General features: G+C 33.0%; 2 protein-coding genes across 2 annotated transcripts; both read left to right on the forward strand.

The window, feature by feature from the left end:
• The first annotated feature begins 8,343 nt into the window (after window positions 1-8,343).
• LOC114406201 (receptor-like protein 33) lies at window positions 8,344-11,961 on the forward strand. The gene is made up of 2 exons (XM_028368843.1): window positions 8,344-11,329; window positions 11,470-11,961. Exons 1-2 carry the CDS (start codon window positions 8,485-8,487, stop codon window positions 11,808-11,810), a joined length of 3,186 nt encoding a protein of 1,061 aa, XP_028224644.1. The 5' UTR covers window positions 8,344-8,484; the 3' UTR covers window positions 11,811-11,961.
• A 2,261-nt stretch (window positions 11,962-14,222) lies between these two features.
• LOC114404992 lies at window positions 14,223-15,092 on the forward strand. Its single transcript, XM_028367697.1, has one exon. The coding sequence runs from the start codon at window positions 14,223-14,225 to the stop codon at window positions 15,090-15,092; it is 870 nt and encodes a 289-aa protein (XP_028223498.1).
• Window positions 15,093-15,592: the final 500 nt, after the last annotated feature.

The raw sequence follows: 15,592 nt of genomic DNA on the forward strand, positions 1-15,592 counted from the left end.
TTTGAAAATCAAAACGTTTAGAAACACTGGTAATCGATTACAAGTATTGTGTAATCGATTACACAAGTTTGAAATGATTTGAAAATGTTTTATCACAAGTTGTGACTCTTGAAATTTGAAATCTAACATTTTAAAACATTGGTAATCGATTAAATGCTCATGGTAATCGATTACAGCTTTGTAAATCAGTTTGAGAAACAATGTTGGCTACTGGTAATCGTTTACTACCTTCTGGTAATCGATTATCAGAGTGTAAAACTCTTTGGTAAAAGATTTTGTGAAAAATTCTTGTGCTACTCAATGTTTTGAAAAACTTTTTTAGTACTTATCTTGATTGAGTCTTCTCTTGATTCTTGAATCTTGAGTCTTGAATCTTGAGTCTTGAATCTCGATCTTGATTGTTCTTGAATCTTGATTCTTGAAACTTGATTGAATCTTGAAACTTGATTGTTCTGGAATCTTGATTCTTTGAAACTTGATTCTTGAAGCTTTTTGACTCCTGATTCTTTGGAACTTGCTTAACTCTTGATTCTTTGGCATCATCAAAATAATCTTGGAAGTCATTGCTTCCACAACAACTTGGATTTTCTTTGAGCAGGAAACCTTTCCTTCCTCATATGAACCTAGAACAAATTTCCTAGAAGCTTTTATGCAACTGGTTTAGAGTCCTCAATCAGTACAATCCTTATTCCAACACTAGACGCATCACATTCAATTTCGAAAGCTTTGTCAAAATTAGGCAAACAAAGCAAAGGTGCATTGGTTAGCTTATCTTTCTCATGCACATCAGTCCACTTGAACACCTCATTCCTTTTGACAAGTTCATCTAAAGGTGTAGCAAGTGAACTAAAGTTCTTCACCAATCTTCTATAAAAGCTTGTTAAACCATGGAAACTTCTTACCTCATTAGTATTCTTAGGTACGATACATTCCCGAATTGCCTTTACCTTTTCTTCATCCAAACTTATACTTTTTTAGCTAATGACAAAACCTAAGAACACAACAAATTCATGGCAAAAAGAACACTTTTTAAGATTGACTGATCGAGGCCGTACCCGAATCAAATAAACATTAAAATGCAATAACTAGGAAGTGATCCTAGATCGTTTCCTAACGAGCAATGATAAACCAAATGTTCATAATATACTAGCAGTAACAGTAACAGTAACAGGGGGGTTGTTTACTGTGTGAATTAAAGAACAAGTGAACTAGAATACGAAATCAATAATGGTAAAAATGTGTTGTTTCCTCTGATTCAGAAGCCATTCTCTGGTCCTAGGTTATGAAGAATTCGTCCCTAACAGTTAACCACTTAATCCAACCCTATTTTAATTTACTAAGCAAAAATCAATTTAGGGTTGTCAATATGTGATTAAGCAACACATACACCAATTAACCCCTTGTTCATTAAGCATGAACGCAATTTAAGCACAGAGGCAATTAATCGAACACGAAGCGTGCACCGATTAACGGAACGCATGTGAGTTAATTGGTGAAGGGAAAGCAGCCAGGAAGCCACATTATAAACAGAACCTCGAAGAAAGTTAAGCTTCGTCCTCAAAAGGAAACAACACCAGAAATTTAGTCTTGCATAATTTTAACCAAAAACAGAAAACGCAATTGAAGCTAAAGGCAGAAACATAAATGAAACTAGAAATAGAAACGAGAATGACACTAAAGCAGAAACGTAAATGAAACTAAAGGCAAAAGAAGAAATAAAAACAAAATTGCAATTAAAAGTAGAGAATGGAAAAGTGCATTACGTGAACAGTAACAATAAGCTAAAAAACGTAAAACCCTAAACCCTATGCTCTGAATAATAGTCTAACAGAATAGCCTTTACACGAATCCCAAGGCTACTATTTATAAGGGTTACTCAGAGTCACTAGGCCCTATTATAATATTCTGGCCCAAAACGAAATAAACACTGAACAACATAAAATAAAATTGCAATCTCCTAATTAAAAATTAACTAAGGTAAACGTTGCTTTATTTGCCCTCTTTAAGTCCACGACCAAAATCCGGATTAAGCCCAATGCTTCATTAATTCCTGAAATTGGATTGAAAACATCAAATTAGCTGAATGAGCCCAAGTAATAAAACTGCCTAATTAATTTGACAATTAAGACTAATCAGTAATTAAAATGGTGCAAAAAAGGGTTAAGAAATAGGAGAAAATAATGGCACATCATTGACATACAATTTATTTTCTCTCAAAACATTAAAAACAACATGTAAATAATCAGCATGTTCCTCTAATGTTTTACTATAGATTGAAATGTCATCAAAATACACCACAACAAATTTTCCAATGAAAGCACGCAAAACATGGTTCATTAATCTTAAACCATATTTTGTTTTAAAAGGTGTTTTCCATTCATCACCTTCTTTCATGCGGATTTGATAGTATCCACTCTTCAAATCTATTTTAGAAAACACACATGAACCATGCAATTCATCAAGCAAATCATCCAATCTAGGGATAAGATATATATATTTTACAGTGTATTATTTATGGCTCGAAAATTTGTACACATGCATCATGTCTCATCTTTCTTTGGAACCAAGATCACAGGAACAAAACACAGGCTAAGACTTTCCCTTACAAATCCCTTTTGCAAGAAATCATCAACTTGCCTTTGAATCTCCTTTGTTTCTTCTAGACTTGACCTATAGGTTGGCCTATTTGGAGGTGAAGCACCAGGAATGAAGTCAATTTGATGCTCAATACCTCTTAAAGGAGGTAATCCATATGGAATTTCTTCTGGAAAAACATCAACAAATTCATGTAACAAGGGAAAAACCTCACAAGCAAAGAAGAGTTAAGATCAATAGTAAAATAAACATCCTTGTACATTAGTACAAGTAGCTGCTCTCTAGCCATCAAAGCACTCTCAAGCTCTCTTTTCTTTGCAAATGCACTCACTTTCTTATTTTTCTTTTCTTTGCATTCTTTTTTTATTCTTTTCTTTCTTTTGCTCACTCTCATTTTTCTTTTCTTTTCTCTCTTTTCTTGAATGCTCAATTGTTCTTCTCTCAACTTACACTCTCTTATAATTCTGATTTGATTAGCATAGGCCTTAGCGGGGTGGAGAAGTGTTAATACAATTGTGTGATTATTCAAAACAAGAGCATATCTATTTTTTAGCCATCGTATGTAACCTTTCTATCAAATTGCCATGGATGCCCTAGAAGTATATGCCCAACATGCATAGGTACCACATCACAAAGAACTTCATCCTTGTATTTACCAATGGAAAAAGAAACCAACACTCGCTTGGTCACCCCCTTATGTCTCTACAATCATTCACCCACTGAAGTCTATACGGACCAGGGTGCTTTAAAGTGGGAAAACCCAATTTCTCAACCAACAAGGTGCTAGCAACATTAGTATAACTTCCACTATTAATGATCAAATTGCATACCTTGCTTATCTTTTATGTGATGTCTTGTATTAAAAAATATGCTCATGTTGCTCCTCATCACCTCCTACCTTAGGCGGCATGTTAAGAGCACGTCAAGTAACAAGCACATCTCCATTTACAGGTTCAACAACATTAACATCAGTGCAATCCTCCAATGGTGGCATTTCATCATCACTTTCACTCTCTATGTCTCCATTATCTAGAAATATCTTGGCTCTTTTATTTGGACATTGAGAAGCAATATGTCAAACTCCTTGACACCTAAAACATTTGATATCACTAGATCTAGAAAATGAATTAATTTCCATTTTACCTTTAGGTGCAAAAAATGAATTTTTGGACTTAGCTTCATCTTTTGACTTTGTCAGAGATTTGTTCTTTTGCCAATTTGCCTTCCATGAAGAAGTGGAAGCAAATTTGGAAGTTCTCTTAGCTTTCAATTGTTTCCACTTGAAAGATTTGTGCAGCAAGTTCTCCATCTCTACATAATGCTACAATTCTGCCACTTTGATTATCTCATTCTTTAGAACTCCAATGAATATGACCATAGTTGTCTCACGGTCTTCTTCAACATTGGCTCTAATCATGGTTATTTCCATCTCCTTATAGTAGTCCTCCACACTCATGGAACCTTAAGTTAGAGTTTGTAATTTTCTATGGAAATCCTTATGATAGTGGCTAGGTACAAATCTCCTTCTCATGACAGTTTTCATCTCCTCCCATCTACTAATGGGCCTTTCAATAGTCACAAGTTGATCCCATCAAATACTAGCATAATCGGTGAATTCAACAACAATCAGTTTAACCTTTTTCTCCTTAAAATAATTATGGCAATCAAACACATGTTCAACCTTTCTCTTCCACTCCAAATACAATTTAGGATCATTTTTACCTTAAAATGTAGGGATTGTCATCTTAATGCTCCCCAAATGATCATCTCTTCTTGGTTTGCCTCTTTGCCTTCTTCCATGACTTCTTGCATCTGAATACTTCTCATCTTCTTCTTCAGAAGTTGGTTGTCTACGACTTCTAGATTGGAATGGAGATTGCAAACTATCCAATCTCAAATTTAAAGCTTGAAATTGTTCATTAACAACTTTAACAAACAATTTGAGATCCACTCCTTCTTCTTCACTCATGATTAAAATTACTGCAAGAATTGTGTTAAAAGTGATCATAGATGAACAAATAAATATCCTCACACAAACACTTTCTCACATGTTTACACTCAATAATTTTTTTCAATCGTGTTTTACTCTTTTGGCTTTTCCCTCCAATAGTCTCATCACTCTTGCATTTTACCACTTAACTTCTCCTTATGAGATCTTAAATAAGAACCTTTGGGTTGATTAGACACAACAAGAGATAACAAGGGATGGATGAGAACCTAATGAATAAGAACAAACAGAGGACAAGCAACAAAGGATTAAGAAAAGTGTTTGGTTTTTTTCTCACATTTTTCTTGTTTCTTTTTATTGTTTTCTCTATGCCTTTTTGTTGCGTGAAGTTCAAATTTGAATGCAAAGATGTGATTGGGTAGATCCAAATCTAGACTATAACAGAATTTTGGTTCCAAATTTGAAAATCAAATTCAGATGCTACCAACTTCAATTATCAAAATCTGGATTGTAACAGACTTTTGGCTCCAAATTTGAAAAAAAAAATCGATCCTAACAAATTTAATTATCCAAATATGGATTGTAATAGGATTTTAGCAACTTTAATTACCTAAATAAGGATTGTAACATAATTTTGACTCCAAATTTGAAAATTGGATTTTCTAATAATATATATAAAAAAGAAGACAAAAGGATATTGATACTAAATAGAGTCTAGAAAAGAAAGATAGAGTCAAAGAAATAAAACAAAGAAAGATAAAATAATAATATAGAGTTAAATGAAAGTCTAAGAACAAACAAAGAGGAAACACACAAGAAAAAGAAAAATCAAAGGATAGATAACACCTGATTTCAAGAACCGAAGCTCTAATACCAAGGAGAAGGAGGAGTGCAAAGGGTATCTGGTTTGAAATTGCATTCCCACTGGAATGGATGAAGAAATTGAACGGGATACTAGAAAAAAATGTGAAATCTATCGGCAACAAGGCCTTAACAGAAAAATTATTCCAACATACATTCATCTTCAGTTTTTCCTTAGGCAAATATTATTGTTTATTTATGATGTAATGTATTATGGTATAAATAAATTATTTAACAAAAAATATTATCATTTTTTTAAAAATTAAATAATATAAAAAAAATTATATTTAATAAAATATTTTTAAAAAAATTAATTACTTTTTTAAGAAAAGATCAATTGGGAAGTCGGGTTCACCAACTCAGACTTCTTAACTTTGGAAAAAAAATTAATTTTTTTCTTAATAAATTTAATTAAAAAGAAAAGAAAGAAAATAACTTGGGAAGTCAAGTTCCCTAATCTGACTTCTCAACTAAATAAATAACTAGTGAATTAGGAAATATTGAGAATAGAGAATTTGTAATTGGCTAAAAAAAAATCACAATTTTTCTATTCCCCAACCTTAAAGATTTTGTCCTAGCAATATTGGACAAAACATTGTCGCCTTTGACCCATGAATGATTAATAATTATGTTACACTCTTCATCTTGTCTCCACATTTTCTCAAATCTATAAATATTGCATAACGATTGTTGGGTAAATATGTGTTCTTCTTTGTAGTCATTGTATGGGTTTATGGTACCCCTTGTGCCATGCTATTATAATATATTATTATTTTCTGATTTAAAAAATAATATTATAACAATAATACTAATACTAATTATAATAAAATTAAAAATTATACAGTTATTTAAAAATTTAATTTAATTTTTATGTTATTTATTCTTTATTAAATTATATGTATATATTTTGTTTGAATTAAAATATAATTAATAACTTAATTTATTATTTAAAGTATATGAAAAAAAAATTAATGTGAGATGAATTTTTTGTGATTTTCTCTGAACCGCATAATGAAAACGAGATTATGTTTTATTTTTTTTACGCTCATCTTTTATAAATATGAATTCAAACCCATCCCGCCTTTCGAGGGGGACAAAGGTGGGGATAGACAAATTTGTCGCTACCCCGTTGGGATTTTAAATTACAAATATTACAATATAAAGTTTATAATATTTCATTGGTATAATATATTATGCATGCTAAGTTTAATTATATCGAAAGCAAAATGATAATGTATCATAAATATAATATTCTATCATGGAGATTATTCTATATAAGCATTTTATTCTATCTATTTTGCACAAGTTCATTATGAATATTTCAATAGCATCGAGGTACGAATTATTTTAAAAATACCCTTTCTAATTCTTTTATATAATTTTATAAAATAAAAATGTTAATAAGCATAATATATAGAGTGTGTGTTGTCAACTGTAATATAGTAAGGTATATGTTGCATTTTACAAGGAATCAAAACTCAAAAACATTAATATTTAAATTATAAAATAAATATATTATCATAATATGCTTATGAATAAATATTTATATTGTATATGAATTTATTTTGCATAAAATAATTTAACATTTTAAATTGCATTAGATGATTTTTCATATATACAAATTTAGGGATAGATTATTATAGTATTTAACTATCGATAAAAACTCATTATTAAGATTATATTTAAATTCTATGACAATAAAAAAATATACATAAACATTTATTAATATTGAAATTGTAAAAATAATATTTTTATTTACATATTATGTTAATTATATAAATCTAAGTAAATTTTGTACACGTGCATTATCTAATATATACAAAACTACAACACGCCACAACATCCTTCATTTCTCACACGTTGCGAAAATACGCAACCATTCAAAGGACACACACACACATATATATATATATATATATTGCTTTGAAGTTTCCAAGAATTTTTAGTTGTTTCTGTCCCGTGTAAGAAGGGCAATTCTTCCGATATAAGTCTCTAAATGAAAGTTGATTCTCCTTATCATCAACTCAATTGACATAATTCATTGACTAGTTTTGGCGTGTGGAATGCACTTTGAAATAAAGTAACTTTGTATTTTGTAACAACTTCTGAAATGGTTTATTGGAAAATCATAGGAACACATTTTCATGAGCTACTTTTATAATCTCTCTTAAAATTGCAAAGAGTATCAACGCTTATATTTACAATTGTGCACAGTTATGCTTTACTAACTTTCAGATACTTTAAAACAACTTTTATCTGCTCCACGATTCTTAAACAAGTGTCACAATGGGCAAAAGAGAATGAAATAACGCTTTTTTAAAAAGGACAATGACAGCAAAATTAAGGACAAAGCTCAAAAAGTAAAAAATGCTAAAGTCAAAGATGGAAAATCAATGTTTGTGTCTAGTTTTTGACGTGTGAAATGCTCTGAACAACTTCTAAAGTAACCTCATGGAAAATAATTGGAATGCTGTTTCCTTAGATACTTTTATAGTCTTTGTTAAAATTACAATGAGTACCAACCTTCATATTTATAATTGTGCTCAGTTAATTTGTAATAACTTTTAGATAATATAAAACCAACTCCATCGTCTGCTGCACGATTCTTAAACATTTGTAGCAATGGCAATTTGAAAAGGATAAAATAACTCTTTTAAAAAGGGACAATTACAGCCAAATTAAGGGCAAGAACTCAAAAGGTTAAAAATACTAAAGTCACGATGGAAAACATGTCATTGGCAAAAGTATTTGTCATCAGAACGCAGTCATTATTTTTTCTCTGCATAAATGTAAATGTTATTAAGCGCACAAATTGTGTAGAAAAAAAAAAGAAAAAGAAAAAGAAAAGTTGATTGTAAAAAGTAGCATCAATGGTCCAATTTGGATCCATCAAAGTGAAACTTCAACGTTCTTGCTAGTGTCTAGGTCACCTGGTGAAAGCCAACGCTGACTAGGACCTTTTCACACAAATTGTAAGCTTTTAATCTTATCATTCAGGGAGTTGCAATTTTTGTTTCAGTTTTCCTGAAATTTAAACTTGTACTTGTAATTGCAATTGTCACACACACAAATCATCTACGATGAAAATTGAGCTTGTCTCATCAGTGGTGGTGGTGTCATTCTATTGGATTTGGCTTTGCAACAACATCCTTGTGGTTTCTGGCCTCTGTCTTGATAATCAGAAGTCTTTGCTGCTCGAATTTAAGAACAACGTCACATTCGTAGACACGGTTGACAGAAATAGCAGCAGGCTGAATTCATGGAAAGCGAGTAATGATTGTTGCAAGTGGATGGGAGTAACCTGTGACGAGGATGGGCATGTTATCGGTCTTGATCTCAGTGGAGAACTAATCTCTGGTGGATTCGACAATTCAACTAGTCTTTTCGGTCTCCAACATCTTCAGAATCTAAATTTAGCTGCAAATTACTTCTTCTCGGAGATTCCCTCTGGATTCAACAAGTTAGAGAAATTAACTCACCTGAATCTGTCAGAGGCTTCCTTTATGGGACAGATTCCAATAGAGATCTCTCAGTTGATAAGGTTGGTTACTCTTGATATCTCTTCTCTTTCCTTCTTAAATGGGAAAAGGCTGAAACTTGAGAACCCGAATCTGCAAAAGCTTGTCCAAAATCTCACTAATATTAGGCAACTGTATCTGGATGGTGTAAGTATCTCAGTTGCAGGACATGAATGGTGCAGCGCTTTATCGTCGATGCTTGACCTGCAAGAAATTCGCATGTCCAAGTGCAATCTCTCGGGACCCCTGGATTCTTCCCTGGCAAGACTTGAGAATCTATCAGTCATTGTTCTTGATATGAACTATCTATCATCCCCAGTGCCAGAAACATTTGCCCATTTGAAAAATCTCACCATCCTACGCCTTTCTGAGTGCGGATTGACTGGGACATTTCCACAGAAGATCTTCAGCATTGAAACATTGTCTGTTATTGACATATCACTCAACCAAAATCTCAATGGTTTCTTTCCAAACTTCCCATTGAGCAGATCACTTCAGACCTTAAAAGTAAGAAACACAAGCTTTTCTGGAGCATTTCCACACTCGATTGGTATAATGAGGCACTTATCTGAATTGGATCTTTCTGATTGTCGATTTAACGGAACACTTCCCGGCTCACTGTCAAACCTTACAGAACTCAGTTACATGGACTTGTCATTTAACAACTTCACTGGTCCCATGACATCGTTTGGTATGGCCAAAAACCTTACCCATTTAGACCTTTCTCATAATGATTTAAGTGGCATAATTTCATCATCTCATTTTGAAGGACTGCAAAATCTTGTCAATATTGACTTGAGTTATAATTCTTTCACTGGGAGCATTCCTTCATCCTTGTTTCCACTTCCACTCCTACAACAGATTCAACTTTCCAACAATCAATTTAGCCAACTAGATGAATTCATAAATGTGTCTTCTTCTATATTAGACACTCTTGATTTAAGAAGCAACAATTTGTCAGGACCTTTTCCAACATCTATCTTCTATCTCAGTTCACTCTCTATCCTCCAACTTTCTTCAAACAAGTTCACTGGGTCGGTGCAGCTGAATAAGTTTTTTGAGCTTAAAAATTTAACTGCACTAGACCTTTCATATAACAGCTTATCATTGAATGAAAATTTTGATCCATCTTTCTCTTCCAAGATTAGAATTTTAAAATTAGCATCATGCAACTTGAAAACGTTCCCTGGTTTCTTGAGAAACTTGTCCACATTAGCCACTCTAGATCTTTCAAATAACCAGATTCAAGGAATGGTGCCCAACTGGATATGGAAACTAGACAATCTTAATATTTCTCACAATTTGTTGACTGGTTTTGAAGGACCTTTGCAGAATTTTACTTCCAACTTTGTTTTCCTTGACCTTCACCACAATAAACTTGAAGGGCCAATACCTGTTTTTCCTAATTATGCGGTGTATTTGGATTTCTCAAGCAACAAATTTAGCTCTTTTATCCCACATGACATTGGTAATTACCTGTCTTCCACATTTTTTCTTTCTCTTTCAAACAATACTTTGAATGGAAGTATCCCTGATTCCCTCTGCAAAGCTTCATTACTTCAAATGCTTGATCTTTCCATTAATAACTTTTCTGGAACAATTCCCTCATGTCTAATGATGATGAGTGACACTCTTGTGGTATTAAATCTGAAGAACAACAATCTCACAGGCCAAATTCCAGATACAATTCCAATTTCCTGTGGTTTGTGGACTTTAAATCTTCATAGAAATCAATTAGATGGGCCAATTCCAAAATCTCTTGCCCATTGCTCAAAGTTAGAGGTATTGGACCTTGGATCAAATCAAATTATTGGTGGCTTTCCATGCTTTTTGAAGGAAATATCCATACTTCGTATCTTGATTTTGCGAAACAATGGATTTCAAGGTTCCCTTAGATGTTCGGAAGCCAATGAGACTTGGGAAATGCTTCAAATTTTGGATGTCGCTTTTAACAATTTTAGTGGCAAATTGCCAGAAAGATATTTCACAACCTGGAAAAGAAATATAATGCATAATAAGCATGAAGTTGAAGCAAAGTTTATTGAGCGGCTTGATATCAGTTCTGGTTTATATTATCAAGGTAGTGTGACAGTTATCAGCAAAGGTCTACAAATGGAGTTGGTTAAAATTTTGACAATCTTTACATCCATCGATTTCTCATCTAACCATTTTGAAGGACCTATACCAGAAGTGTTAATGGATTTCAAAGAACTCTATATCCTTAATTTGTCAAACAATGCTTTGTCTGGTGAAATCCCATCATCGATAGGTAACCTAAGACAGCTGGAGTCTTTGGACCTTTCACAAAACGCTCTGAGTGGAGGAATTCCTATGCAGATTGCAAGTTTGTCATTCCTTTCATATTTAAACCTTTCCTTCAATCATTTGGTAGGGAAGATACCAACAGGTACCCAACTTCAGTCATTTTCAGTCACTTTTAATTTTCAGTTTTCCTAAAATTAATAAGTGATTAATTTCTATTTTTCTATATATTGTATTGCTGCTCAGAGCAATTTGATTAAGCAAAAATCATTATATTTCCAACAGGTACCCAACTTCAGTCATTTTCAGCTTCTTCCTTTGAAGGCAATGATGGGCTATACGGTCCTCCATTGACTGAAAATCCACATGGTAAAAGGCCAGGGGTGTTGCTGCAACGAGAATGTGAAAGGCTAGTTTGTACAATTGATTGGAATTTTATCAGTGTTGAACTAGGATTAATTTTTGGCCACGGAATTGTTTTTGGTCCACTCTTGATTTGGAAGCGGTGGAGGATATGGTATTGGCAAGTTGTGCACAAAATCCTTTGTTGGATCTTCCCTCAGATGTATCTTGAATATGTAACCCACAGAGGACAAGTTTTCACAACTTTAAGGTGGTGGCACTAGTGATTTATAGCAAGTATTCAAGTAAGTGAAGTCATGATGCAATAACCATTCTTCGTGTTCCCTTTCCCAAACTCAATAGTTGTTACTGTTTTATGTCTAAAAGAAACAAAAATAAATAAATTTGCATGGCATATGCATTGGAACTTTGAAATTATATTGTTGCATGTTAATGAGTATTATATGGTAAAGTATTGCCCTCTATATATGGAAGCTACCAAATTGATATTTTTAATTGAGTAATTTAGAAAGTACTTGTTTTATGCTCTTGAAAAATAATATATAAAAGTTAAAGCGCAAATTATCATTTGTGTCATATTTTGATTCAATCTTTCAATTCTTCTATGAAGTTTAGCTACAATATTCCCTTCGATCACTACAAAAAATTGCTACTTAACGGTGATTAAAGATGCAATTTACCGGCGGTTAAAACCGCCACTAATCCAACTTCCGTCGATTGAAAACCGGCATCGAATCTAATGACGCAAAAACACTTTAATGTCGGTTCACTAACTGCCGGAGTCACCTCCATCATACGTCGGTTACAACCGCCCTTTATTTTCAAGAATTACCCAATAAATACTTAACAACCGTTCTAAACAACAAGATTTTTTTTTTTTTTTTTACTTTGTGGTGATTTCTCAACCACTTGAAAAACCGTGTTTTATTTGCAAATTTCTTAAACTTGGCAGCGGCTATAATCGCCAGTAATATTGTTTTCAATTTTTTACCTTATGCATAGCGGCCGTTTTATTGTTATATTTTAGCCAGTTTTCTTTTATATACATACCAGTGAGAATCTCGTGCGATGCACGGGTCTTTTATGACATTTTTATTGAATATAGTATTAATTGGGAAAACAGGGATTGAATCAAATGAGATTTATTTACGTTTTTAAACATTTGTAATAATTAATTAGTGAAATAAATTATGTAATTTTTTTAAAAAAATATATAATAAAAAATTATATATTTTAGAAAAGGTGTTTAAGAATTTAATTTTCATATTTTTTTGCATAAATACATAATCAGGACTGTTTTATAATTAATTTTATTAATAAATAGTTCCAAGCACAAGGCATTCCAGAACTTGTTTCACCACAAGAGTACAAAATTTTCAATAGCAAGTAAATACATTACAAGTACTCAAAAGGTAAAACAACATATTACCCTACCCCTTAAAAACGAAAAACTACCAATTGATGTTGACTTCCAAGATCTGATTGCCACCTCACAAAACTTTGCACTACTTCTCTATGTATCATATCTAAATAACACGTAGACACCTCCAAATTCCAATCTTCTCCTACTGCAAGTAACTCTTGACATTAGCAATGTTGAGTCCTCTCACATTGATTTCTTGAAGCACCAAGTGAGGTGAAGAAATAATAAACAATGTCAAACTTGGATAGCAGAAGAACCAAAAAAAAAAATAGAAGTAGTTAAAAGAAGTTAGATAAATTTTGAGAAGCAAAAGTTCGAACCTAATTTAGCTTAGAAAACGGAGTAAAACACACACATGAGCAAATTAGTTTCACATAAGTTAAATTAAAACTATTGGTTCCAAAAGGAAAAACTGTCTACAAAATGTCTACACACTCAATTTTCTGAAATAGCATAAATTTGGCATAAATGACCCAACATTCAATCCTATGACAGTATCTTGTAGAGAACTCCCTCCATTACACTTTGCAACACAACACCAAGCTCTTGATGCCATTTTGATGAACACAACTTTCAAAGACCAATTTTTCTTCAAAATTGTCTTAGTCCTTGGTGATCTGCCAAATCTATTGTTTAAAGTCTTCAATTCAAGCTCTAGCTGTTGGAAAGGTGAGATTACATTGAGGATAGTTCCATGGAATATGATTCCACGTACGACATTGTAAAATTGAGTGTCATTTTGGCCTCCATATTGAGTTTCCATGTACGCATCATGGGTTGTTGGTGAAAGTTGAGATATCTTCATAAATGATCTAGTTTCCTTTAATAGAAAATCGAATTACAGGTGATTTTGTTAAATTTCTTTAAATTACTTTTGTAACTGCATATTTTGTTTTTATTTGTTTCATTTATGAGTTAACTTAATCAATAAGTAGTTCCTATACTTGAGGAGCAAGTCACTTTTAATTTTCAGTTTTCCTAAAATTAATAAGTGATTAATTTCTGTTTTTCTATATATTGTATTGCTGCTCAAAACAATTTGATTAAGCAAAAATCATTATATTTCCTCCACCTTGTATTGTCTCTCTTCTTCTTTGTTTATTATATTTTTCTTCTACAAAACCAACAATTGGTATCAAGAGCCTCTTCTTAAGGAGCTTGTGTGTTTTTATTTTTGATGGATTCTGAAACAAGTTTTTCCTAAGCCATTCCCGTCTTTACTGGGAAAAGTTTTGATCTCTGGGCAGTCAGAATGAAGACTTACCTAGAGGCATTAGATCTTTGGGAAGTTGTTGAAGAGAATTATGACGTACTTTCGCTGTCAGATAATCCTACTATGAACCAAATCAGAATTCACAAGGAGAAAAAAACAAAAAAGGAAAAGTCGTGTCTATTTGCCGGTGTCTCTCAAACCATCTTCACAAGAATCATGGCTCTCAAATCAGCAAACGCAATTTGGGATTACCAGGAGATGCAAATGCTTAATCTAATGAGGGAATTTGAGTTGCAAAAGATGAAAGAGTCTGAGACAGTCAAGGATTACACAGACAAATCATTGGGTATTGCCAACAAGATAAGGCTGTTGGGTGGTGATTTTGCTAATTCCAGAATAGTTGAAATTTTTTTGGTAACGGTGCCGAAGAGGTATGAAGCATCTATAGTCTCATTGGAGAACACAAAGGATCTATCTAAGATCACATTGGCAGAAGTGGTACATGCCTTGCAAGCCCAAGAACAGCGAAGGCTGATGAGAGAAGATCGTGTGGTTGAAGGTGCACTTCAAGCCAAGCATCATGACTCTGGGAACAGCATAAAGAAAAATTTCAAGAAGAACCTGCCAGCAAGCAATGAAAATGGTGCAAACAACCAAAACAAAGGTAAGGGAAAAAGGAAAAATTACCCACCTTGTCAGCATTGCGGAAAAATGGGTCAACCGCCATTCAAGTGTTGGAGAAGACCAAATGCAAAGTGCAGTAAGTACAATCAGCTTGGACACGAAGCTGTAATTTGTAAAAGAAAATTTCAACAACCTGAAGCTAATGCCCAAGTTGTGGAGCAAAATGAAGAAGATTATATTTTTGTTGCAACATGCTATTTGATGAGGAGTAGTTCAGAGTGTTGATTGATTGATAGCGATTGTACAAATCACATGACATATGATAAGTCTGCTTTCAAGGATTTGAAGCCTATTAATGTCTTAAAGATCAAGATTGGGAACGTATATTCAAGCAAAAGGAAAAGGAACTATATCGATTGCAACAACTTCAGGTGCAAAACTTATCTCAGATGTTCTTTATGTACCTGAAATTGACCAAAACTTGCTAAATGTAGGTCAGTTGCTTAAGAAGGGATTTAAATTGTCCTTTGAATATCAACACTGCCTTATCTATGACATTGCTGGCTAGGAAGTTCTAAGGCTTAAAATGAGAGGTAAAAGCTTTTCATTTGATCCAACAAAGGAGGAGCATGCAACCTATTTCACTCAAGTCACACCCATGGAACTCTGGCACAAGAGACTGGGTCATTGCAATCTTGAAAGAATGCTAGATATGAAAAAAAAAGGACTTGGCAAAAGGCTTACCATAATTTTCTGATGATTTACCAAATTGTAATTGTGACATC

The sequence above is a fragment of the Glycine soja genome, chromosome 3, assembly GCF_004193775.1.
Source record: "Glycine soja cultivar W05 chromosome 3, ASM419377v2, whole genome shotgun sequence".
Taxonomy (NCBI): domain Eukaryota; kingdom Viridiplantae; phylum Streptophyta; class Magnoliopsida; order Fabales; family Fabaceae; genus Glycine; species Glycine soja.

Bases quoted from the DNA above. Each gene is read 5' to 3' on its own strand.
- LOC114404992 (XM_028367697.1), top strand. From the start codon at position 14,223: ATGAAGACTTACCTAGAGGCATTAGATCTTTGGGAAGTTGTTGAAGAG.
- LOC114406201 (XM_028368843.1), top strand. From the start codon at position 8,485: ATGAAAATTGAGCTTGTCTCATCAGTGGTGGTGGTGTCATTCTATTGG. The intron at 11,330-11,469 runs GTACCCAACTTC...TATTTCCAACAG, and splicing joins GGTAGGGAAGATACCAACAG to GTACCCAACTTCAGTCATTT.